Source organism: Peromyscus californicus, unplaced genomic scaffold (genome assembly GCF_007827085.1).
Source record: "Peromyscus californicus insignis strain IS unplaced genomic scaffold, ASM782708v3 Scaffold_16__1_contigs__length_79575227, whole genome shotgun sequence".
Classification (NCBI taxonomy): Eukaryota; Metazoa; Chordata; class Mammalia; order Rodentia; family Cricetidae; genus Peromyscus; species Peromyscus californicus.
The window spans coordinates 5867864-5892378 of NW_026294458.1; the positions used below are offsets into that span (position 1 = coordinate 5867864).

The 24515-nt window shown below is 46.0% G+C and overlaps 1 protein-coding gene across 11 annotated transcripts in view; it reads left to right on the forward strand.

Annotated features, from left to right (window-relative positions):
* Positions 1-24515, forward strand: part of Abcc5 (ATP binding cassette subfamily C member 5) — a 96048-nt gene that overhangs the window by 14053 nt on the left and 57480 nt on the right. For 2 of the 11 annotated variants that reach the window (XM_052740176.1, XM_052740177.1), the window contains exons 3-10: positions 12278-12435; positions 12623-12778; positions 13413-13560; positions 18019-18252; positions 18397-18570; positions 19495-19642; positions 21567-21715; positions 22506-22613. In XM_052740176.1, coding sequence (XP_052596136.1) covers positions 12278-12435; positions 12623-12778; positions 13413-13560; positions 18019-18252; positions 18397-18570; positions 19495-19642; positions 21567-21715; positions 22506-22613 — 1275 coding nt within the window. The other 9 variants (XM_052740180.1, XM_052740181.1, XM_052740183.1 and 6 more) reach the window with 8 other exon arrangements.

The following is a 24515-nucleotide window of genomic DNA, read 5'->3' on the forward strand; positions in this document are numbered from 1 at the left end:
CACACATTGGAGTGTGTGTCTCCAATGCTGGCTGTATCCTTGAACACACAGAGATCTACCTAGCTCTGCCTACCAAGTTCTGGAATTAAAGGCGTGCGCCACGAACGCCCAGCTCTGCTATGGCTTGCTATTAGCTCTGACCCCCGGGCAACTTTATTTATTAACATACAATTAAAATCACATTTCAGTACAAATAAAATATCACCATACTTGTTAGTAAACGTGAGTTTTGCAACTCTGTGGATTCGGTGTCCTGGGTTTCGGCACCAAAAATGTAAGTAAATTGGTTGCAAAACATGAGTTGCAACAACTCTAGGGAAAGGTATCCCGACTACCTAGGGAGTCAGGCAACACCTTGAGCTGCTTAGGACAGCTGTGACAGCTGGAACTGCAAAGAAGCAGTTCAGCCCTGGAGGGCGATGTATCCCAGACACCTCAAGCTGCTCAGAACAACAGCTCTGCCCTCAAGGTGTCCCGGACACCTTATTAGCGCTCTCTCTCTCTCTCTCTCTCTCTCTCTCTCTCTCTCTCTCCCCCCCTCCTGCCCCCACTGAGAAGATCTCAGCAAAGATCTTCTGTTCAGCTTCTCCTTGCTCTGCTGTTTCAGCTCTCCTTATTTTGTCTACTGGGGGACGTCTCAGCAAGGATCTTCTCTATACTAGTGAATGAAGATCGTCACACCCAGAAAACTCTTTTGAGAAAGAGATTTATTTGGGAAGGAGGAGTCCAGGAGAATAGCTGCCTCTACCAGGGTGGAGAGAACAGCCCTTTTTTTCTAACTGACTAGGCAGGGTGGTTTACACAGGAAGTCTTGGGGATAGAGTCAACCCCAGGCCCAGGGTTCTACTATCCTGCTCTGTGATTGGTTGTTTTCACAAGTCAGTTGGCCAGGGGCAGAGATAGCTCTGATCTGACTGAGCCAAACTGTGTTTCTTTCTACCCTGATCTGAGCCATCTTTCCCTAGTTCTGGGCTCCAGGGTCAGGGTGGGTTTCTTTTGCCAGACCCTTTTCCCTCCGTACCCCTCTTTTTTGTTTAGTAATAAGCAGCTGAGGTTTGAAAAGGGTAATAAGCAGCTGGGGGTTGGAAAGGGGGTGAAGTTATTGTTAGACCGCTTCCTGCTGAATTAGGGCGTTGAGGTTCTTGGGACAATCTTGATCTTCTTCCTCAGATTTCCAGCTTTGTCGATAGGGGCTGGTAATCCTGTAATATTAACTGGTTCAGAGTTTGGTTAGAAATATTTTGGATCTGTTGTTGAAGAAATCTAATCAAGTTTATGGGGTAGGGTGCAATTAGTAGGGCTAGGAAAAGGAAGAAAAGAGGGGATAAGAAAAGTAGAATGCAGAGATCCATGACCAAGCCCCAGGTGGAGCTCCAGGAGTCCAATCAGTGAGAGAGAGGAGGGATTATATGAGCAAGAGATATTGAGACCATGATTGGAAAAAGCACAGGGACAAATAGCCAAACTAGTGGAAACACATGAACTGTGTGAACCAATAGCTGAGGAGCCCCCATGGAACTTGACCAGGCCCTCTGGATAAGTGAGACAGTTGATTAACTTAAACTGTTTAGGAGGCCCCCAGGCAGTGGGACCGGGACCTGTCCTTAGTGATGAGCCAGCTTTTTGGAACCTAGGGCCTATGCTGAGACACTTTGCTCAGCCTTGATGTAGGGAGGAGGGGACTGGACCTGCCTCAACTGAATCCACCAGGCTTGCCTGACTCCCCAGGGGAGACCTTGCCTTGGAGGAGGTGAGAATGGGGGGTGGGTTGAGGGGGAAGGCTGGGGGGTGGGAGGAGGGAAGAAGGGAAATCCGTGGCTGATATGTAAAATTAAATTAATTATAAAATAAAAATACTTAAAAAAAAGAAAGGTAGCATCCATTTCCATATCTGATTATTAGGGCTCCACTGTCTGGGAGCATCAAGCAGTTTCTGAGTTTGAAGATCCATTTGGAGTTGTTGGATCTTATCTTTCACTACCCCTGATTGATTGACATAAAAGCATTGTCATGTAGTGTTGGATGCTGATCATGCTGTTTGTGAGGCCTCTTTTGACGTTTCAATAACAGGTGCCAAATTCTATGTGCCAACTCGAATATCCAGGTAGCCTTCCAGGCACTATTCCTAGAAGCACCCTGTGTTACACATAGGGTAGTGTAGGTAGTGTAGATGCAAGGGGCTGAAGGTGATAAGCTAAAGGAAGGAGGAAATAGTTGAGGTGTGTCCTTATCAGAAAGGTAATGATTTGCTAAGTATTTTCATAACCTTAATTGCTTTCAACATTGTGCAATAGGTTCACATACAAGTAAACATGAGTACTGGAGCTCACACTGTAGCCAGTAATGTGCTGAGGGCTGGTGGCATAATCAGCATTCAGTCAATATCTGTCTTCTAAAATGTGTTCAAAGTCTCTGCACTGTACTGTAACTTGAATCTTAAAAGGTCCTATAATAGAAAACCTAGAGCTAGATATTGGGATGAGAGCTGAAAGATCAGAGAAGCAGAACAGCCAGGCATTAACTTACCTCTACAAAATCCTCAGCCTCAAGAGAGCGAGTTCCTGTTTCCTCATGCCTTATATACCTTTCTGTGTCCTGCCATATGACTTCCTGGGATTAAAGGCTGTGTCACCACTGCCTACTTCTGTTTCTCTCATGAAGCCCAGTGTGGACTTGAACTTACAGAGATCCAGATGGATCTCTGCCTCCTGAGAGATTAAAGGTGTGTGCCACCACTGCCTGACCTCTATGTCTAATTTAGTGGCTGGCTCTGTCCTCTGATGCCCAAGTATGCTTCATTGGAATACACAATATATCACCAAACTTTACCCTGGCCTCCAGTTATGGAAAAGTCCTTTAAATCCACAAGGGAAAAATGGTTTTATTATAGTAAGGAAACTCTGTTCTCTGAATGTTTTGTTATTTTTCTTTTCTTTCTTCCTCTCTCTCTCTCTCTCTCTCTCTCTCTCTCTCTCTCTCTCTCTTTCCTTTTTTTTAATGTTAGCATTCCAAAGTTCTTGCTAGAATCTAAACATCTGGTGCTTCTTGTTTGGAAATCTACCTCTGAAATTCCAGGTATCTGATATAGCAGGACCGTGTGTCCTTCAAAAGAGTGGATCTTGTACCACATTCTCAATTCCCAACACAGGCAGTGCGTAATAACACAACAGGGCCGGCCCTTTGGAAACCTATTTATGAAAGAGTAACAAATGGAGTAACAGTGGCAAATTTTGATTTTTAGATAAAAAAAAATCTATTGTATTCCTTTACTATGGGACTCCCTATTCATGTTTTGTTATTACATAGAATATTGAGGATTAGTGTCATCTCAGCCAGTGTATGGGGTCATGCCTTTGTCAGGACAGGGTTGTGTGGTGTGTACATTCTAAAATCCTAGCCATCTTCTCGGGACTCATACCATTATGACACTTAGAAAACCTGCAGGGACAGCCTTGCCTGTCAACTCTCATTTGAATTTTTCTAAGTTCCTTTGAGTTTAGTATCTGCCTGTACAGGAAATAGCATGTTTCTGGAAGAAATGGAACATCATCATTAAATGTGATCCAAGAAGCAAGGCCCATGCAACCAGCATTGCTTTGTAATTGTTGGGTCCTTTGATTTTCTATTAATAGGTTAAGAAAATTTTTTAGGCATTTATACTTAATCTTAATTTTTTTTTAGATGAAGAAAATGAAATTAATGGGTTGAACATATCAGAATTGTCATGTTTTCTTCCCGTCATCTGGAACAATCTCAAACATCAGAGATGCTCAGGAACTTGTAGTTACAAGAATGAGGTAAAAGATGCGATGGCTCCAGTTTTTTCTTAGTACTGCTGGATGATATACTGTGCTAATAGTTTTATGTCAACAAGCTAGAGTCATTTTGGAAGAGGGAGCCTGAACTGAGAAAATGCCTCCACCAGATTGTTCTTTGGGCAAGCCTATGGACCATTTTCTTGATTAATGATGGATGTGGGAGTGCCCAGCTCACAGAGGGCAGTGCCCTGACTGTGCTGGTTGGTTCTGGGTGTTTACAAAAGCAGGCTGAGCAAATCATGAGGAACAAGACCGTAAGCAGCACTCCTTTATGGCCTCTGCCTCAGTTTTTGCCTCCAGATTTCTGTCTTGAGTTCCTGTCATGACTTCCCTAGATGACGGACCACAAGCTTTGTGGTAGTTTGAATGAGGATGGCCCTATAGGCTTATACATTTGAATGTTTGGCTCCCAGTTGGTGGACTGTTTAGGAAAGATTAGAAAGTATGGCCTTATTAGAAGAGGTATGTGGTGGTTTGAAAGAAAATGGTTTTGAGTAGGTGTGGTTTTGTTGGAGGAAGTGTGTCAGTGAGGGTGGGCTTTGAGGTTTCATATGTTCAAACCAGGCCCAGGGGCTCTCTCTTCCTGCTGCCTGCGGATCTGGATATAGAACTCTGAGCTCCTTCTGCAGCACCATGCCTGTCTGCCTGTGTGCTACCATGCTTCACGCCATGTTGATAATGGACTAAACTTCTGAACTGTAAGCCAACCCCAATTAAATACATTCCCTTTTAAGAGTTGCCACTGTGGTCATGGTATCTCTTCACAGCAATAGAAATCCTGACTAAGACAAGCTGTATCACTGTGGATGGACTTTGAGGTTTCAAAAGTCTCTGCAGCCAGTTTCACTCTCTCTCTCTGCCTGCTGTCTGTGGATCAGGTGTGAGTTCTCAGCTACTGCCCCAGCGCTGTGTCTGCCTGCTGTCTGTAGATCAGGTGTGAGTTCTCAGCTACTGCCCCAGCGCTGTGTCTGCCTGCTGTCTGTAGATCAGGTGTGAGTTCTCAGGTACTACCCCCAGCGCCGTGTCTGCCTGCTGTCTGTGGATCAGGGTGTGAGTTCTCAGCTACTACCCCAGCACTGTGTCTGCCTGCTGTCTGTGGATCAGGGTGTGAGTTCTCAGCTACTGCCCCAGCGCTGTGTCTGCCTGCTGTCTGTGGATCAGGGTGTGAGTTCTCAGCTACTACCCCAGCGCCATGTCTGCCTCCTGTCTGTAGATCAGGGTGTGAGTTCTCAGCTACTACCCCAGCGCTGTGTCTGCCTGCTGTCTGTAGATCAGGTGTGAGTTCTCAGCTACTACCCCAGCACTGTGTCTGCCTCCTGTCTGTAGATCAGGTGTGAGTTCTCAGCTACTGCCCCAGCGCTGTGTCTGCCTGCTGTCTGTGGATCAGTGTGTGAGTTCTCAGCTACTACCCCAGCACTGTGTCTGCCTGCTGTCTGTGGATCAGTGTGTGAGTTCTCAGCTACTACCCTAGCACTGTGTCTGCCTGCTGTCTGTAGATCAGGTGTGAGTTCTCAGCTACTACCCCAGTGCTGTGTCTGCCTGCTTGCTGCCTTGTTCTTTGCCATGGTGATAATGGACTCACTCTTTGAACCTCTAAGCAAGCCCACAATTAAATGCTTTCTTTCATAAGCTGCCTTGGTCATGGTGTCTTTTCACAGCAGTAGAACAGTGAATGAGACAAGCTGTAAGCTGAAATAAACCTGTTTCTCTCCAACCTTCTTTTGATCAATATTATAACACAGCAATAGAAACCCTAAGTAAGTCAGAATTTGGTACCAGAAATGGACCATTACTGTGACACACTGACCATATTGTTTTTGAGAAGGATTATGGAAGGACTTTGGATCTTCGGACTGTGAAAGCCATTGAGTGCTCAGAGCTCAGTGGTTGTTCTGTGGGAGTTTGGAAGATAATGTTGAGAGCAATGCAGGCAATGGAGGCCTGACTTGTGAAGCTTTAGAGGAACATTTGAGAATCCCTTAGAGACTCTGTTGAAGCCATAGTATACTTTGAGTTTTCAGAGTCTGTGGTTCTGGTCAGCTGGGGCTAAAGAATCTGCTGTGATTAAACCATTAAAATGAAACCAAAACCATTAAAATGAAATTCTTGCTTTGCTGGGACAGTCAGTTCTGGTCAGCTGGAGCTGAGAAATTAGTGGTGAATAGAAGAGCCCAGCATCATTGAGGTGAGATCTGGATTCTTTCCTCAAGGTCAGTACATAGAAGGTGTGGTTCAGAGGGGCCAAGGCTGCATCTTAGGCTGGAAGCAAAATTTGGTAATATATAGAGTCTCCTGGGTGGTACTGGTTTTGAAGGCATGGAGGGGTCATGGAGAGCAGCTGATGCTTGGCACTGTGTGGCCCTAAAGAGAGTTTGGGAGAGGCAATTGGTGAAGGTATGGCCTCAGTTGAGTAGAAGACCCAGGACTGAAAGGGTCATGGAGACTTGGTACCATGTGACAGAGTCAGAGTCCCAGAGAACAGCCCAGAGTGGCCATTGGTGAAGGTGTTGCCCAGTCACATCAGGAGACCCCAGCAGTTTGGAGATGCCAGTTCTGTGGGATGACCACCAAGGACAGCAGCAGCTGAGGGGTGGAGCCCAGAAGATTGTGAGACCCAGACGTCTGACCCTGAGCTTCTTGGTGCTGGACTTGGATTCTGCTTTGCTGTGGTTGTGACTGTTCCTGTCTCTTCCCTCTTGGAATAAGAAAGTATGTAACTTACTTTTGATTTTAAAGCAGCTCACAGTTGTGAGACTTTAGATATTTTAAAGAGACTGAATTTTTGGAGTGTTTGAATTTGTAAAGATTGTGGGACCTTTAAAGTTTGGAATATGTTTTATATTGTGATATTGATATTTATATGACGTCTTGGACAACAAGAAAAGAGCAGTTATGGTTTGACAGTGATGTGCGTGTCAAGTTGACAGGGGTCAGTTTTCTGGCTAGTTTCATGTAAACTTGACATAAACTAGAGTCATTTGGGAAGAGGGAACCACAACTGAGTATATTCCCTTGTGGGCAGGACTGTGGACAAGCTTATGGGCCACCCTGTGGGGCCTTTTCTTGATTAATGGTTGATGTGAGAGGGCCCATATCACTGTGGGTGGTACCAGGCCTGGGCTGGTGGTCCTGGATGCTATAAGAAAGCAGGCTGAGCAAGCTATGGGGAGCAAGCCAGTGATCAGCACCCTCCATGGCCTCTGCTTCACTTCCTGTCCTGACTTCCCTGGATGATGGTCTACAAGCTGTACGCTGAAATAAACCCTTTTCTCCTCAGTTTGCTTTTGGGCAGTGTTTTATCACAGCAGCAGAAACCCTGACTAAGACATACAAAGTCTCCCTTTCTGATGCTGTACTGTCAAAGGATGTTTATAAAACTTGCTGACTCTGGCACTGAGTTTCCCAGCAAAGGCAAAAACTAGACTAGCTAAAACTATTCTGAAAAAGTGAGAGCTGTTGCATTATCCAAACTGTGTGGGTACATGCTTATGTGTGTCTGTACTTTCGGAGCTGGGTGCACATGTGTACATGTGTAGCACGAATCCTAATTGGTCTTGTAGTAAAAACCTGGAGCCAGATATCAGGGTAAAGGCTGAAAGATTAGAGGAAATAAGCCACAGCCACTTCTCACCTTGACAACTCCTCAACCAAAAGGGGAAAATCCTGTCTCCATGAATCCTTAGACTGAATGCCCCTGAGTCTTCAGCCAAAAGGGGGCCAAACTCCTGTCTCTCCCGCCTTATATTCTGTTCTCCACCCAGCCATACCACTTCTGCTCTACCTTCCTAGTGCTGGGATTAAAGGCGTGTGACTCCCAAGTACTGGGATTAAAGGCCTGACTCTGTTTCTCTTTCATACTGGATTAATCTCATATAGTCCAAGGTGGCCTTGAACTCACAGAGATCTGCTGTGGGATGGTCTGTATGTCAAATGTGTTGCTGATTGGTCAATAAATAAATCACTGATTGGCCCGTGGCCAGGCAGGAAGTATAGGCGGGACTAACAGAGAGGAGAATTGAGAGAACAGGAAGCTGAGTCAGAGAGACACTGCCAGCCGCCATCAGGACAAGGAAGGTGTAAAGTACCGGTAAGCCACAAGCCACGTGGCAAGGTATAGATTAATAGAAATGGATTAATTTAAGCTGTAAGAACAGTTAGCAAGAAGCCTGCCACGGCCATACAGTTTGTAACCAATATAAGTCTCTGTGTTTACTTGGTTGGGTCTGAAGGCTGTGGGACTGGCGGGTGATAGAGATTAGTCCTGACTGTGGGCCAGGCAGGAAAACTCTAGCTACAGAGCTCTGTCTGCCTCTGCTTCCCAAGTGCTAGGATTACAGGTGTGAGCCACCACTACCTGGCCTCTATGGCTAACTCTGGCTGCCTCTGCCCTCTGATCTTCAGACAAGATTTATTTGTTAGAGTATACACAAAATATCACCATATACCTGTGCGTGTGGAAGCCAGGGATCAAAACTGACTGTCTTCCTTAGTTACCTTTCACTTTATGTCTTGAGACGATCTCTCACTGGGACCTGGGGCTTGCTGATTTGCTGGTTGATTGCCTAGCAAGCTTCCAAGGACCTACCCGTCTTTGCCTCCCCAGCCTGAGAACACAAGCATATGCATCACCAAACCTGAATGTTTATGTAGATGCTGGGGATCAGACTCAGATGTTCCTGCTTTCATGGCTAGCATTTTACCAACTGAACCACAGCCTCAATCTCTAAAATATCCACTTAACAGTTTCCAAATGGAAATGTGACTTAGATGATAAAGGGCAAATGTCAAGAGAAAAATGCAGCAGTTCACCATCTTCTGAGGTAGGAATATGAAAAGGTAAAATCACATACTCATAAATGGGAAGATACTTGAGAAAAAAGCTGTAAAGTCTCTAGCAGTGATAGTGATTTGCGATCAATTGCTATAAAAGAGAAAACCTTTTAAAACTCCAGATAGTGAAATGTGACTTTGCCAGTTTTTCTCATGAGTAGATGTGTGTTGCAAAGAACACGTACCTGGCATGCTTGAGCACTGGGCTCAGTCCCTAGCACCTTGTAAACCAGGCACAGTGGATCACTCCTGTAATCCCAGCACTGGGGAGGTGGAGGCAGGAGGATCCAAAGTTCAATTCATGCTCAGCTATATAGAGGCTTCAAGGCCAACTTGGGATACATTTCAAAAGGAAAGAAAAAAATGCACAAAGCAGCAGAAGGAAAGAATACTGTTATTATAACACAAATTTTACCAGTCAGTATTTTGTAGAAATTTGTTTTCTTTCATAATAGAGATACCTACATAAGTGTCCTTGACTTTTGTCTCTTGGTTCCACAAAGTCTAAACTCTGGTCCTTTGCAGAAAATCAACCCCTACCTTAGAACAAAGTCTTACAGCAGTCCCAAGTCCAGTCCCAAGTCCAGTGTGTGCTCTTTAGCTGTAGCCCATACATTTGGATGTATTGCAAATTCTTATCATTTAGCTCAGAATGTTTTCAGTTTCCAGTTGATAATGTCTCACTTAATTCATTGGAGATGTATCACTTCTGAGTGTGTGGGGATTTTCTTGTAGTCTTTGTTCAAAACTCTAAATTACAATGTGATAAAGATGGATAGGAAAGGAGGTGCCTGGTCTTACTGCAAGTCGATATGCCGTGGCCGGCTGATGTCCATGGGAGGCCTGCCCTTTCCTGAAGAGAAAGGAGGAGGAGTGGATGTGGGGGGAGGGGCTGGGAGGAGAGGAGAGAGGGAAGAGAACTGTGATTGGGCTGGCAAAATTAATTAATTAATTACTCAATAAAAAAAGACTGCACCCACTGTATGATGCCAGACTTTAATAATGTTAAGGTTTGTCTTATGGACCATGTGACAGGTACTCAGTATGCCTGAGAAGTGCTGTTCTAATGCCCTTTGTCTCCTGCTGTGTCTCTGCCTGTGACTTTGTATCCCTCCTGTGCAGAGTCCCAGGCATGCCGGGGTCCTAGGGTAGCTTTCTGCCTTCTGAACCCATTAGCCTTTTGTGTTTTTTTCTTCCCTGTGGTTATATGCAGCTTGAAAGAACCTTTATCACACCTGCCTCCAGCACTCCTCTTTCCATTGTTCCACGTTTTTAGACTCTAACCACTAAATTGTTCATGAAGATTTCATGTAGGATTGAAGTGTTGACTCTTTTGCCCTTGTGTGCTATTATTTTCTTGAAATCTAGTCTACCTTCCCGGAACTGTGAGGCTTCCTGATGCTGGACATTTAACTATCTGAAGTAGATAATTTGTGAATTAAAGCTATTAGATTTGATCAGCTCAGGCTTCCAAGTTACTCCTATGCACAAAACATTTTCGGTTCTAATGTTTGAGCTGCCTCTGTGTTTTTCTGAAAAGAGGCGGCACACAGTTAGAGACTGCTTTGTACGAGGCATGGTGTGCTAGGTTCTATACCACTTTGTCCTGATTGGGGATCTGTTATTTGTCGCTGTCTTAACATAATTGCTGGAGATACTCATGACAGTGTAAGTTTCACCGCTCAGAAAGAAAAAGAAAACAAGCTTCTACAAGGAAAGCGTAAACTCTGCCCAGTGGAGGAATGAGAACAGATATGTCAGCTGATGTTTGTCGGTTTATTGGCTGTGCGTGAATCTACTGATATTCCAAGTATTGTCTGCTGCCCCACGGCCCCTCAGTCAGTGCCCTGTTGGCCACTCAGGCCATGGCCTGGCGAGGCTCCCCGTTCCACGGCCCCAGCTCTGCCACAGCCGCGATATGTAGGTTTAAATTAAGTCACTGTCATTCTATTTGTCAATAAGACTCAGATGTCAAAGGCTGGGGTGAAAACCTGCTAGCTCAGAGAGGCTGAGTAGCAACCAGCTGACCTTGCTTTTTGGCCAGAAGATACCAGAACCAAGAGAGCTCAAACTCTAGTCCCCACCCTTTCCTTCCTGTGCATTTTCTCTGGTCAGCTAATCACTGGCTCCGCCCCCTGATTCAAGGTATAACGTTATTGGGCAGCCTCGGGAGTGTCAGTGCAATCAAAATATCCCACAACATCAGCCTTTTGGTCCATTCTCCTTCCCTGTCACAGTCCCACCTTGAATGAAGCAAGCTTTTGTTAGTGTAATTAGCTAGCACATAGAAGCTGTGTAGTTGGTACGTGTGGCTGTGTCAGTTGAGTTTCTATAAAGGAGCAGAACTGAGAGAGAAAGAGAGAGAGAGAAAGAGAAAGTATGTGTGTTAAAGGGGATTTATTGAGAGTGGCTTATAGCCTGTGGTCTCCCTGGTCCAACAATGTCTGTCTCTCAATGGAAAGACCAAGGATTCAGTAGTTCAGGCCACCAGACTGGAAGACTTAGCTGATTCTCAGTCTACCTTAGGATGCTGAAGAAGTAGATTCTGATATCGGAGAAGGAAGGCCTCAGCAACAGGATGCTGAACTTAACAGTGAGAGTGAGAGCAAGCAGGCAAATAGCAGTCCTTTTATTTGGGCTGCCACCAGAAGGTGTGGCCCCGATTTAGGGTGGGTCTGCCCATCTTAAATGATCCAATCAAGAAAATCCTTCATGATGTGCCCAGATAATTGGGTTCATTTCAAATATAGTCAGGTTGACAATCACATCCTCCCGTGTGCATTAGCCATCACAGTGACTATATATTTAGGACTGAGAATATTGGAATTTCTTGGCTGGGCAACCAGCTGCACACCTATGCCGTGCTCTCCTGTTGCTGATGAGAGAGGGAAACAGGATGTCCTGGCTCTTAGGCTTAATTGGGACTGACTTTGAAATTTTGGAGTAGAAAATTTGCAATACAATTTGCAGTTATTGATAAAAGGATTGACTCTCAGTGTATGTTGGTAAACAGATCAAAGATTGGATTTTTAAAAATCATTTATTTTATGTGTGGTGTTAGGGAATTATTTGGCGCCTTTTGTGTTCTAGCCCCCCATGCCCACCCCATACTAGGGATCAAACCCAGGGTCTCATGTATTCTAGGGAAGCATTCTACCATGAACTACATCCCTAGCCCATGATAAAAGATATGAATGATAAAAATAGAAAGTCTTGAATGTATAAAAGAATGAACCAAATGTAACGTGGATTTCAGTTAATGTGCCAGTGTCTGCTCGTCTTTGGAACAATTGCACCATCTAATGGAAGATGCTGATACAGGAGGGGATGGAGGGGGTGGGGGGATGGGGGGGATGGGAGACACCTGCACTCTATACTTTCTGCTCAGGTCTACGGACCTAAGAATACTCAAAAACTGTGTGTGTGTGTGTGTGTGTGTGTGTGTGTGTGTGTGTGATCGGATGCACTTTAATGAGTTCTTAGCTTGCAGAGTTAGTGTCTAACCCATGTCCTGGGTGTTTCCAGTGCTGATGGAGTGATTGACTACTGGTGTATTCTGAACTGTGGTCGGCTGGATTTGCATCCTTCTGTATATACTAATTTTCATTAACTGTTTTGCCCACCAACAGTTGGAATGCCAGGATGCCCTGGAAACAGCAGCCCGTGTTGAGGGCCTTTCTCTGGACGTCTCTGTGCATTCTCACCTCCGAATTCTGGACGAGGAATATGCCAAGGGAAAATACCACCATGGCTTGAGTGCCCTGAAGCCCTTCCGGACCACTTCCAAGTAAGGCTTTGGTGACAAATGATCCATCCACAGAGCACTAAAAGTGGTTTTGAAATCTGGGGCTAAAGTGAGGACAGCTAGGGAGACCTAATATTTGTCAGGAGCTGTTTACCAAAGAATGTCGTTCACACATGCTCAGCCTCTCAGTATGTGCTGACCCCTTGTGGTCGGATTTTTCTCTCCTTAGGCACCAGCACCCAGTGGACAATGCTGGACTTTTCTCCTATATGACTTTTTCCTGGCTCTCTCCTCTGGCCCGTGTGGTTCACAAGAAGGGGGAGCTGTTAATGGAGGATGTGTGGTCTTTATCCAAGTATGAGTCTTCTGATGTGAACTGCAGAAGGTAGGCGTCTCTGGTCCACCCTGTCTGCTGGATGCTAGGCCTGAGCTAGGTGGGTGGGCCAGCATGTGGAGTCAAGCGCCATGCCCTTTAAGGCACTCTTTAAGGCCACACTTTAAGGCCAAGGGTGGGTAGCCTGTGGACTCCTTTCCCTTTGCCATATCTCTGTTTCCCTCTAATTGTGTTTTAACCAAGGGCTTTCTCTCTCTCTCCGTCCCGCTTCTCCTGAGCCTGCAGGGAGATTTTGTTGCTGCCTTATGACAGAGTACATTTTTGGTGGTAGTCTGATTACAACCTCATTTGTAGCATTGCATTTTATCACAGGATCCTTCAGAAAGGGTTGGGATCCCTTGAAAAAGGAAGTTTTTATCCATGCACTTTATTCAGGGAGAGACCTTTGCGGAGTGGCGGGAAAGGCTCCTGCTCTCCTTGTTTCTCTACTTCAGAGACTCCCTGTTGGGAGTGAATATACACAGACCAGGAGGGAGGTTTTCCTCTACAAGATGGAGGCTATATGCATAACTGTAAAGAAGAGATTTGTGTATGCAACGACTGAGCCTGTGATGGCAGGAGGGGGTCTAGGGTATGTTCTTTCCCCTGGGGAGACGTGTAACACAGGACCTGTGCCCTTGTTAAGACTAGAGAGACTGTGGCAAGAAGAGCTGAATGAAGTTGGGCCGGAAGCCGCCTCCCTGCGCAGGGTTGTGTGGATCTTTTGTCGCACCAGGCTCATCCTGTCCATCATGTGCCTGATGATCACGCAGTTGGCTGGCTTCAGTGGACCAGTAAGTTCTAACTATCCTTTCTGAACATCTCCAGGGGCCCGGCCATGGCCAGCTAACCCTGCTCTGTTGCAGAGGTTATGATTGTCTTTGGGCTAGTTAGCAGCCTTAGAGACACTTCTAGGGCTACTGAAGAGGGTCAGTGGATTTGGGAGTGAATGGTGGGCTGTCAGCTAGGAGGATGAGGACACAGTGCTGCAGGAGAAGAGACCATCGGCTTGTTTTCCTGGGGCTGGGTGAATGTGAGCTGGTCTGGTCCTGCACAGGACCTGCTTGTTGGTTCTGAGCTGACATGAAGCAACAGTCTCGGATAGGACAGAGATGTCTTGTCAGTGCTGTGGGTGAGTGAGTGATCTGAGTGTTCTGTGGCCTGGGCTAGCAAGTCTGTGTTGGTGACATACCAGATGCCTGTGTTTAATGACTAATGAATGATCCTGAAGAAGCTAGGAACCTATCGGGGTTTTCCAAAGTCGGTTCTAGTTTTGTGTAGAGCATTAACTATGGCAAGCACCGGGTGGCAGCTGTGGTTTCCCTGGCCGATGTGGAGGCAGTGTAGTGGCGAAGGGGGCTTTGGACAGGAGTTTTCAGGGCACCGTTCTCGGATCTGCTGTGCTGCCTGACACTTGAGATTCTGACTGAATTCATTCTCTGCATATTTGCCTTGAGGCATCGGAGCAGTAGTACTGTTTAGACTGTGCGTTTTCCGGGTGTGGGTAAGCTGGAGGTGCATGGTGGGGTAAGTATGTGTCTAAGAGGCATGGTGACTAGGTAAAACAAATTTACACTTTTGAGGTATTTTGTTCTTTTGTTGTTGTTGTTGTTGTTCTTTTTTAATGTATGATCCTTTAAAAAATAAAAATTTTGGTATTAGTTTTCTTAATTGACCAACTAACACTTTATGTAAGTTTTAAACCAAAGAGACCATATAACTGAAATGTCATGTTCTTAGTCAGAATGGCAAATGTTTCATAGAACTAGCGCCCCCCAAGAAGAGCTTCTGTCATTGTCTCCCTACAGGGCTGGTGGCTGCTCTGACCCGTCACAGAGTTCTCTCATCTAGGTAGAAGAGTATGCAGCATTTCTCAATAAAAATCATAATGGGCTTTCTTAATTTCCCTTTTCTTGAACAAATGCCATAGATTTCAGGGATTAAATTTTTACTCCAAAAAAAGTGATTACAGAATGCATGGTCACTCCCTCGAGCGTCTGTTAACGTCTTCATCTCTCACTTCTGATGCAGCACATTGGGGTGCTGACCTAGAGAACTTTCTAGAAGGCCATGGAAAGCTGAATGCCTTTCATAATAGGAACACATGGACACCTCACTCGGCCCTTTGGGGAGGAGCCTTTGAAGGTCAATGGGCCTGAGAAAGCTGTGGGCTTGTCCATTGTCTCTTTTTGTGAACATGATGAAAAGGTATAAACAATATAGACTTCATTTTTGGAACCCTAATTTTGATAAGTTTTTTTTTTTGACTGGAAATTGGAGGACCAGACTGGTTTTGAAAAATGGAATTAGCAGCAGTGGTGAGCAAACCTCCTGTAAGTGGACATGGGTCCTTTCGAGGAATAGCCCATGCTAGATTTTTGCACATTTTCTGATTGAGCATGATTTTCAGATTGGCTTGTTCCCTTCTTACCAAAATCTTACCCTAAATTATAGGCTCTAAACATGGAACATCGTCTTAGGTCTCATCGAGCCTTGGTAGTCATATACAGAACAAGTGAAACACAATCAAGTTGTGTTTGTGTGTGTGTGTTTTTAAACCTGATCAGTTGATGCTGACCTCAAAATAGCCCTGAGTAGGGTACCTCAGGATGGTGATAATGTTAGCACACTACCAGACTTTCTAAGGGTACAGGCTTTACTAGAAATGAAGAACCAAGTCGCTACATTTACAGAGATCCTTCAGGGACCTTCTTAGACTAAGATAGTTCTAAAAGGCCAGGCCTGACCTAGGGTTTGTGTCCAACGAGTTAGCACCTGCCATAGACCTCCGAGAGAAGGCCGCCCTGTGCAGTCCATCTCTCAGTGCTAGCTCTGCTCCAGGCCTTGTGGGAGAGGTAAGTTCCCACCCTCCAGCCTCTCCAGCCGCAGCTCGCTCGATGCTGTCAGGGTCTGGCCTTGGGGGGCATGTCTCTGTAGTGGGACCAGTGACAGAAGCTGTTCTTTAGAATTTTCAGGATGGCTGTATTCTGCGGTCAGAATGAGAGAGTCAAGCTGGGCAGAATCTCTCGCCAAGAGCTCAGGTAAGGTAATGTTTATTCACTGGGAATGCTTTCCAGAGCAAGACAGCTATGCTGACAATTTCCAGTTTCCTTCCAGTAAACTTAGACTTAAATGATAAACTTTCGACTGTTTTAAAAACACTGAGTTTGTTTGGATTTCTCATTAGAGGCTGCTCTTCTTTCTCCCATACAAGCTCATTTGAAATGCCATTGCTTTTTAAAGCCTGTGTTGGATGTTTCTTTGCCCTTCTCTCTTCCCCTTGAAAGTTTTGCATAGTGTAAATATGCCTATGTCTTTCCACCTCCCCTTCCTCTCCCTTCTGGGAGGGGCTGACTGCTTATCCAGTGCTGAAAAGGGGCACCTAAAGGTGTAGGAAGGAAGGAGTCCTTCCAGACAACACCTGCTGGCCTTCCTTGGAGACGCTCCACACTGCCGCTGTGTGGGGGAAAGTCCTTCACAGCAGGCATCCTGCTGAGTTGCTTCACCAGAGGAGGAGGAGGGCCTTTGGCCTTGTGACCCAGTTCCACATTTTGGATGCATACTGGAAAAGAAGCCAATCTTCCTGCTATTAAATCTGTGCAGTGAGGGCCAAACATTGAACCTCAGAGTTCTGAGGGAGGTAGAGGTGGATTACAGCAGTTCTCAGAATCTGAAACCCCCTTTTTGATCAGTTTGTTTATTTACTGGGGCTTGACATGAACCTAACTGTGGGGCTCTCCTAGAACCTAGTAGACAATTTGGTATTAAGTTACTTTCAGGAGAACTGAAAGGATGAACTCCCCCAGAATGTGGGCTCTGGAATTCAGTTTTAGGTACTTCAGGATGCTACGTCTGGCTTCTGTCCTGTGTCATTTAGTAGCTTACAGCCCAGCCAGGACTCCTTGCTGTAGGAACCAGGGTAGAGGGGTGCATGGGTTTAATTTCTTTTTTTTTTTTTCCTTTAGGGTGGGCATTGGTTTGGCTTTCTTTTGTTATAGTTTGGTTTGATTTTTGCCAACATCAGTTTTAGCTAGCAGGACTTGGAAAGACTCGGAAGGATGCCAACACCTCTGCCCCAGCCGACCTAGAATTTTGTGCTCCGCCTGGAGCGGTGTGTTGCCTCACAGCTTAGCATGCCAACAGCACCTGCAGTTTTATGCAGGGTACCTCGCTAGGGAATTTTTAGTTGTGGTTTTTTTTTTTTGTTTTCTTAATCTTCTTTCTTTAGCAGCAAGGTCTTTATTGCTAGAGAATCTGCTTGATTGCAGCTTCAGGATTCCCACCTGATGAACGCTGCCAGCCTGATGTACTCCTTCAGACTCTGGATGCACATGTGGCTCTGTTGTGTATTTCTACCGTGTATAGTTACAAGTTGGAGGCCAGCCGGCCCGTGTGACGGCTATCCCTGTATGACTCTGTATGTTCCCACTCTGTTCCTCATGCCCCACTACTGTACAGTGTTTGTGAGATGCTCTTTAAAGATGGTATCTTCATATATATATATTTCATTTTCAATAAAAGTGCGTTGCTTCCCACTTCTGGTATTTAATGCTGTCGCTGAATGTGCCTGTGTGAGTGTGTGCTCCGGCGTTACAGGACCTCAGAGCTGGAGGTGGCACTCGTGGTTCTTGGGGGCTGGCTGTCTTCCCTCCCTGCAGGTGGTGTTAGACATATGCTACCTGAGGTAACATGTTTTTGTTTTTGAGAGGGTGTGGGTGTGGGGAGGGCTGGAGGGAGGGTCCTGGAGTTGGCTTTATTTGCTCTCTTCTGCCCTATTAAACTGCCCGTGTTTGTTTTCAGGGATGTTTTGCACTTCTCACTCTTCCCCGTACAACTGTAGGTACACTGTTCCTTCTTATCAAATAAGCACGTGTGTAAGGAAACAGAAAGGTCTTGATTTCCTTTAAAGAAATGTAGCCATGTGTGAAGACTCTGGAGTAAGGTCAATATATACCTTTGGATGACCATGTGTCTAGAATTAATTTCAGCTCATGAACAGGTTTATGTTACATTAGAAAGAGTAATGGTCACGATGGCGCCTTCAGGAGAAAAGCAAACGGCCCTCTGTCCTGCACCTGTGGGCAGGTTGCCGGTGTCATTCGGTCCAACCGCACAGTTCTTCCTTGGCTCCCGCGCTGACCACTGTGCCGCCGCCGTGCCGCAGCCTGCTCTTTCTAACCTAACATAGCACTGTGGCTTGGTGTGAGGTCACTGTGGGGGACGTTGACAGTGGTGTATGTTTCTCCCTGTAGGCCTTCATGGTGAAACAACTCTTGGAGTACACCCAGGCAACAGAGTCTAACCTACAGTACAGCTTGCTGTTAGTCCTAGGCCTCTTTCTGACAGAAGTTGTACGCTCCTGGTCACTGGCGCTGACTTGGGCGTTGAACTATCGAACTGGTGTCCGATTGCGGGGGGCTATCCTGACCATGGCATTCAAGAAGATCCTGAAGTTAAAGAACATTAAAGAAAAGTCTCTGGGTGAGGTGAGTTCAGAACCTGTGCCTTGTGCCCAGAGCAAGCTCTCAGCTGGAGATCTTTTCCTTGGTCCCCGCTCTGTCCTTGACCTTTCTCCTGGACACAGTGACCTGTGTCCTACAGGGCCCCTCACTGTTGGTCATCTCTTGCAGCTCATCAATATCTGCTCCAATGACGGGCAGAGGATGTTTGAGGCAGCCGCTGTGGGCAGCTTGCTGGCCGGAGGACCTGTTGTTGCCATCTTGGGCATGATTTATAATGTAATCATTCTAGGACCAACAGCCTTCCTGGGATCGGCTGTTTTTATCCTCTTTTACCCGGCGATGGTGAGTGAGCCTCTCTCAGCTGTGACTTGGTCGCTTTTTCACAGGGGACAAAGTACTTGTACTGAGTTACAGAAAGCACATCCTCCGGGACTTTTCTCAAAGAAGGCACCGCGTGGGAAAAGTCCCGTGCTCGATAGCGCTCAGTTCCTCTAGGCAGGATTTTGGCTGAAGAGGAAATAGGTGTCATTTACACAAAAGGCAGGCGTTGTGTGCAAGCAGAGAGAGTTTAGGTGAAGAGGAAGGTTCCAAGGGAACCTGGCCTGTTCTTCAAATCTTAGATGGTCTTTTAATAAAAAGCCCAGAGCCAGATATCAGAGTGAAAGCTGAAAGATCAGAGAAGCAGAGCAGCCAGAGACTAGTTCTTACCTCTACGACATCCTCAGCCTGAAGAGAGTGAGTTCCTATTTCCTCACGCCTTATATACCTTTCTCTGCCCTGCCATATTACTTCCTGGGATTAAAGGCGTGTGTGTTTCCCAAGCAAAGGCATGAGATTTCAAGTGTTAGGATTAAAGATGTGTACCATTATGTCTAATCTAGTGGCTGGCTCTGTCCTCTGATCCTCAGGCAAGTTTATTAGGGTACACAGTATATCACCACACTGGCTCTAGGTAACACAGGAGCGATCAAATTAATTTACTCTGATCCAGCTGATGCTGACGTGACTGTCCTGATTCCACCACCGTGTCACTCAGTATCTGTGAGATCCGATTGTTAATTGCCTTCATCGTCCTACAAGGAGATGAGAATTAAATATTTTGTAAGTCCCTTTAATTAAAAAACAGCACAACTGTGTGAAATCTGGTCTTTCCCAGGAGCAGGATTATCTGCCCGTCAGCTTAGGCTGTGGTGAGGCAGAGCCAACCTCTGTTTCAGGCGGGGCAGGTGCCAACGCCGGTTTGACAGGAACTGCTTTTCCTTCCAGATGTTTGTGTCACGGCTTACGGCGTATTTCAGGAGAAAGTGTGTAGCTGCCACAGACGACCGTGTCCAGAAGATGAATGAAGTTCTCACCTACATTAAATTTATTAAAATGTATGCCTGGGTCAAAGCATTTTCTCAGAGTGTTCAAAGTGAGTGCAAAGATCTCCCTGTGCATATAGTAGAGGGATTTTGGATTCTGTGGGTCTGCTCATTCATGTACTTTGCTCCCTGAGCACATTAGAAACTAGACTTCTGATGTCTAGTATCTTTATATAGAATCTTCTATGTTTAAAGAGATCTTAGGGATTTGAGCCTGGGAAACTGACCTCTGCCCAAGCTGTCGTGGCCAGCTAGGATACTAGGTACCAATCTAGCTGTAATAATCCTCTCTTACGCAGTACTTGATGGTTGGCCTGACTAAGAAGCTGTTGCAGAACCAGTGTCACGACGATTGCCCAGAGCCCTGTTCTTCAGACTCCTCTGTTCTGTGGTGCATAGGTGCCAGAGGTGTGTGACCCCGAGGGGTGACCCGGGCTTTAAGATGCCTGGACTCTGTGCCTACCTCTGTTACTTACTAGGGGCTTGTTTTGTTAGCTTTTAAAATGATTGGTACAGTTACAAGGTTCTCGGTGCCAGCTCCACTCACATGTTTAAGTCCAGGACAGGCATGGCATGTGAAGGATGTGTGTAGTACAAGCCTGTTGAGATCACTAGCATGACACCAGCATTCGAACACGTCTGAACACGAGTGGGAAGGCTGGGCCTTAGAGTGGTATTTAAGAAGAAGAAGCTTAAAGTCATCTCAGACTTAAAAAAAAAAAAAAAGAATATATATACTTTAATTTCAGTAAAAAAAAAAAGGGGGCTATTAATGGTCTTAATGACATAGTAACTGGCTATAAGTGCTGTAACCAGTTAATAGCTTTTTGTTGTTGTTGTTTGTTTGTTTGAGACAGGGTTTCTCTGTGTAGTTTTGGTGCCTGTCCTGGATCTCGCTCTGTAGACCAGGCTGGCCTCGAACTCACAGAGATCTGCCTGGCTCTGCCTCCCAAGTGCTAGGATTAAAGGTGTGAGTTAAAGCCGGGCGGTGGTGGCGCACACCTTTAATCCCAGCACTCGGGAGGCAGAGGCAGGCGGATCTCTGTGAGTTCGAGGCCAGCCTGGACTACCAAGTGAGTTCCAGGAAGAGGCGCAAAGCTACACAGAGAAACCCTGTCTCGAAAAACCAAAAAAAAAAAAAGGTGTGAGTTAACCCAGGCAGTGGTGGCGCACGCTTTTAATCCCAGCACTCGGGAGGCAGAGGCAGGCGGATCTCTGTGAGTTCAAGGACAGCTTGGTCTCCAAAGCGAGTTCCAGGAAAGGCGCAAAGCTACACAGAGAAACCCTGTCTCGAAAAACAACAATAACAACAACAACAACAACAAAGGTGTGCGTTACCGCCACCCAGCTCCAGTTAATAACATTTTAAGTAGAATAAAAAATAGCCTGTTGACACCAAGGCAGCTGCTTTGGTTTCACTGATTAAACTTCCAGGAGCTTTTCTGGACTCTGATTTTGTAAGGTTGTTAAGCATCCCAGAGCAAATAGTAAGCCAAGAAAACTGCCGGTTGTAGATGCAAGTCAAGTGTTTGTTTCATGGAGACCCAGTAGGCTGAGATGACCAGAGGGCAGTGGACCAGTGCGCTAATGGAGCTGCTTTCCTTTAGACCCTTCTGTGACTCAGTCCATTCACACCTCAGCTGTAATGACGGAATGGATAGTCCAGGGTTGGGGCTGTGCGGTGCTCGCCTCACACATGTGGCCCTAGGTGAACCTACAGAGCTGACAAAAGAAGAATCATTATTTTTGCATCATAGGTATTAGAGGGTCACTTAAAAAGCTGCGTGTATCCTAGCATCATGGCCCTTGGGAGGCTGGGGAAGAAAGTCCTCATTTCAGGACAGCCTAGGCTACATAGCAAGACGCTGTCTTTAAAAACAGTTGTAGTTGAAACCTGACTCTTGTTTGCTGGTGGAATAACAGTACCCCCAAGTGTGTTTTGGCTGGCTTTGAAGGTGGATTTCTTTTCCATAGGAATCCGAGAGGAGGAGCGTCGGATATTGGAAAAAGCAGGGTACTTTCAGAGCATCACTGTTGGAGTGGCCCCCATTGTGGTGGTGATTGCCAGCGTGGTGACATTCTCTGTCCACATGAGCCTGGGCTTCCACCTGACAGCGGCACAGGTGAGGAGACATGTGGACGGGTCTTCTGCTCTCTTGCTACTTCAGTTGGGACTGCTACCAAGAATTACACGTTTTTCTTCATTCGTGTATTTAAGTTGAGAAGTGGAAGAATAAGGAGCTACCTCTTATACAGAAATAATTTGGCTTACTTTCAGTTAGCCTGGGTTTGGGTTCAATTTTGGAACTACAGAAAAACCTGTATTTCATGTTTATTAAGAATTTTAGATGGAAGTCTCATTGAAAACAGAACAGAAACCCTACCCTTAAAATAAAATGTGGGCTGGAGAAATGGCTTAGAGGTTAAGAGCATGCACAGAGGGCTCTTGCAGAGGACTGGAGTTCAGTTCCCAGCGCCCACAATGGACTGTTTACAACCCTCTGTAACTCCAGTTCCAGGAGCTCTGACACCTCTGGGCTCTGAAGACACCCTGTTCATGTGCACATACTCATGCACAGATACACATAATCAAAAAATAGAACTTTAAAATATGCAGTTGAGGCTGAGTAGATGGCTCAGTGGGTACAGGCACTTGCCACCAAGCCTAATGATCTGAGTCCAGTCACTGGAACCACTTGGGGGAAGGAGAGAGCCGACTCCTGTGAGTTGTCCTTTGACCTCCACACACTCCACACATGAATGCATCCACACAGAAAACAAATTACCTTAGTGTAACCGATTGCACTAACGTTTGACACTTCCAGCCTTCCTGCCTCCCAGAAGGAGACTGGTACCACCTTGTCTAGTGTCCAGCCTCACGAGGCTCGCTCTCACCTCTTTTTGTATTTTAAGGCCTTCACAGTGGTGACTGTCTTCAATTCCATGACTTTTGCCTTAAAAGTAACACCATTCTCTGTGAAGTCCCTCTCTGAAGCGTCAGTTGCTGTTGACAGATTTAAGGTAAGTGGTTCCTGTCCCTCTCCCATATCAGGAGCTATCCTCAGCACAGTTCACTGCGTCCTGTATTCCAGGAGTCCACATAGGCCAGCTGCACTTGACCCTGGTTTGCCTTAGGAGCTGGTAGAGACAACTGAATTAAGGGATGAGAGTAATACCCTTTAAAATTAATGTACGTTTCTCTCTCTCCTGATTGGCCTAGTTCTGGGCTGTGCTCCCTTTCCAGAGGGAACCCTTCTGCCAGGTCCAACATGGATATATATCGTCATTTACTCAGCCTTTAAGTGGCTTAAACGTCAACCAGCACAGCCAGGTGGCTGTCGGGTTCCCCCAACCCCTTCCTCCTTCCTGCTGCCACTTTGATTGGTTGCTATGCTGAGTCCTTTTGATATTTCTTTTTCCTACCCAGTGATTGCCACTACATGAGGCAGGGAATGCAGTGACATGGAGATAGTCATAAAACTAGATCATGTTGAGAAGTACAGTTAAGTAAGTATCAGCTCTTTTCCTTGCGTGGTTAGTTGATGAGACCTTTTTGTGTTCTTTGTAACTTCCAAATAATGCAACTGTGTAACACCAGAGAATAATGCAACTGTGTAACACCAGAGAATAATGCAACTGTGTAACACTAGAGAATAATGCAACCGTGTGACACCAGAGAATAAAGCAACCTCGTAACCTAAGAGGGAGGGCTGAAGGAAGTAGGTATCGATTTGAAAGTGGTTAACACTTAATTCCTAAAAAAGTAGAAGCAGCCGGGCGGTGGTGGCGCACGCCTTTAATCCCAGCACTCGGGAGGCAGAGCCAGGCGGATCTCTGTGAGTTCGAGGCCAGCCTGGTCTCCAAAGCGAGTTCCAGGAAAGGCGCAAAGCTACACAGAGAAACCCTGTCTCAAAAAAAAAAAAACCAAAAAAAAAAAAAAAAAAAAAAAGTAGAAGCACTGTGTGGCTGGAATTCACTGACAGGACCTCACTCCTGATGATCTTCCTTGGCTAGGGAGATGAATCCCAGAGCGTGGAAGCTCCAGGACTTGAAGAGCTGAGTGTCCTGTAAGAGGCTCAGGGAAAACAGTGGGCATCCCTATAAAGGATGGAGAGTAGTCTGTGGAATTCATTTCAGCTGCTTCCTTTTACAGTTCATCAGGTGACTTGCGTTCGGTCAAGAAAACTGTTCCTCCCAAGTGTCTCCTTTTCTCTGTATTCCTCCTCCCCTGGCTGCTCCAAACAAGAGCCAGAGTCATGTAAGGTTGATCTCTTGACAGTCAGGCTTTGATCCACGGAGGCCACAATGTCCAGTCAGGGAAGACAGCGAATATTCTGACCGTTTGTTTCTGTATCCTTGGTAGGGGATGGATTTTGTTGAGTTCTGGATAAAAAAAATAAGGACAAAAAGTAGTTTCGTGACCCTTTTGTTTTTGAAGTTTTTCCTCTTAAGTGAGAGCATGTCTTATCAGGTGGCGTAGGCATATTTATACTGGAAAAGGGATTTTGTGTGTGTGTAACAGTGTGTTGTCCAGTAGCCGGCAGCTCTGTGAGGGTGTGTTGTCCAGTAGGTGGCAGCTCTGTGAGCACTCCCACCACCCCACCACGACACCTTATGACTTGAGTCTTCTGATGAGCAAAGTGAGTGGCTTTTCCTCCTCGGTTTGTAGAGAGCTTTGTTTGGAGACAGGCTGGCCGCTCACTCACAGTACTCCTGCCTCAGCCTCCCTGACTAGTGTGCCCCTCACTGAGGGGCTAGGAAGTGGCGTCAGTGGTCAGCACCCTCCTGGAGAGTGAGGTGGGTAGTTTCTGTGCTCTGAGACTGCTGTGTACATGTCAGCTGGTCCGCTTTCAGGTGTTGAGGCCCTTGTCTGACTTAGCACGTCAGGGCTGTGGGAAGTGGGATGGAAGGGCAGGGAAGGCT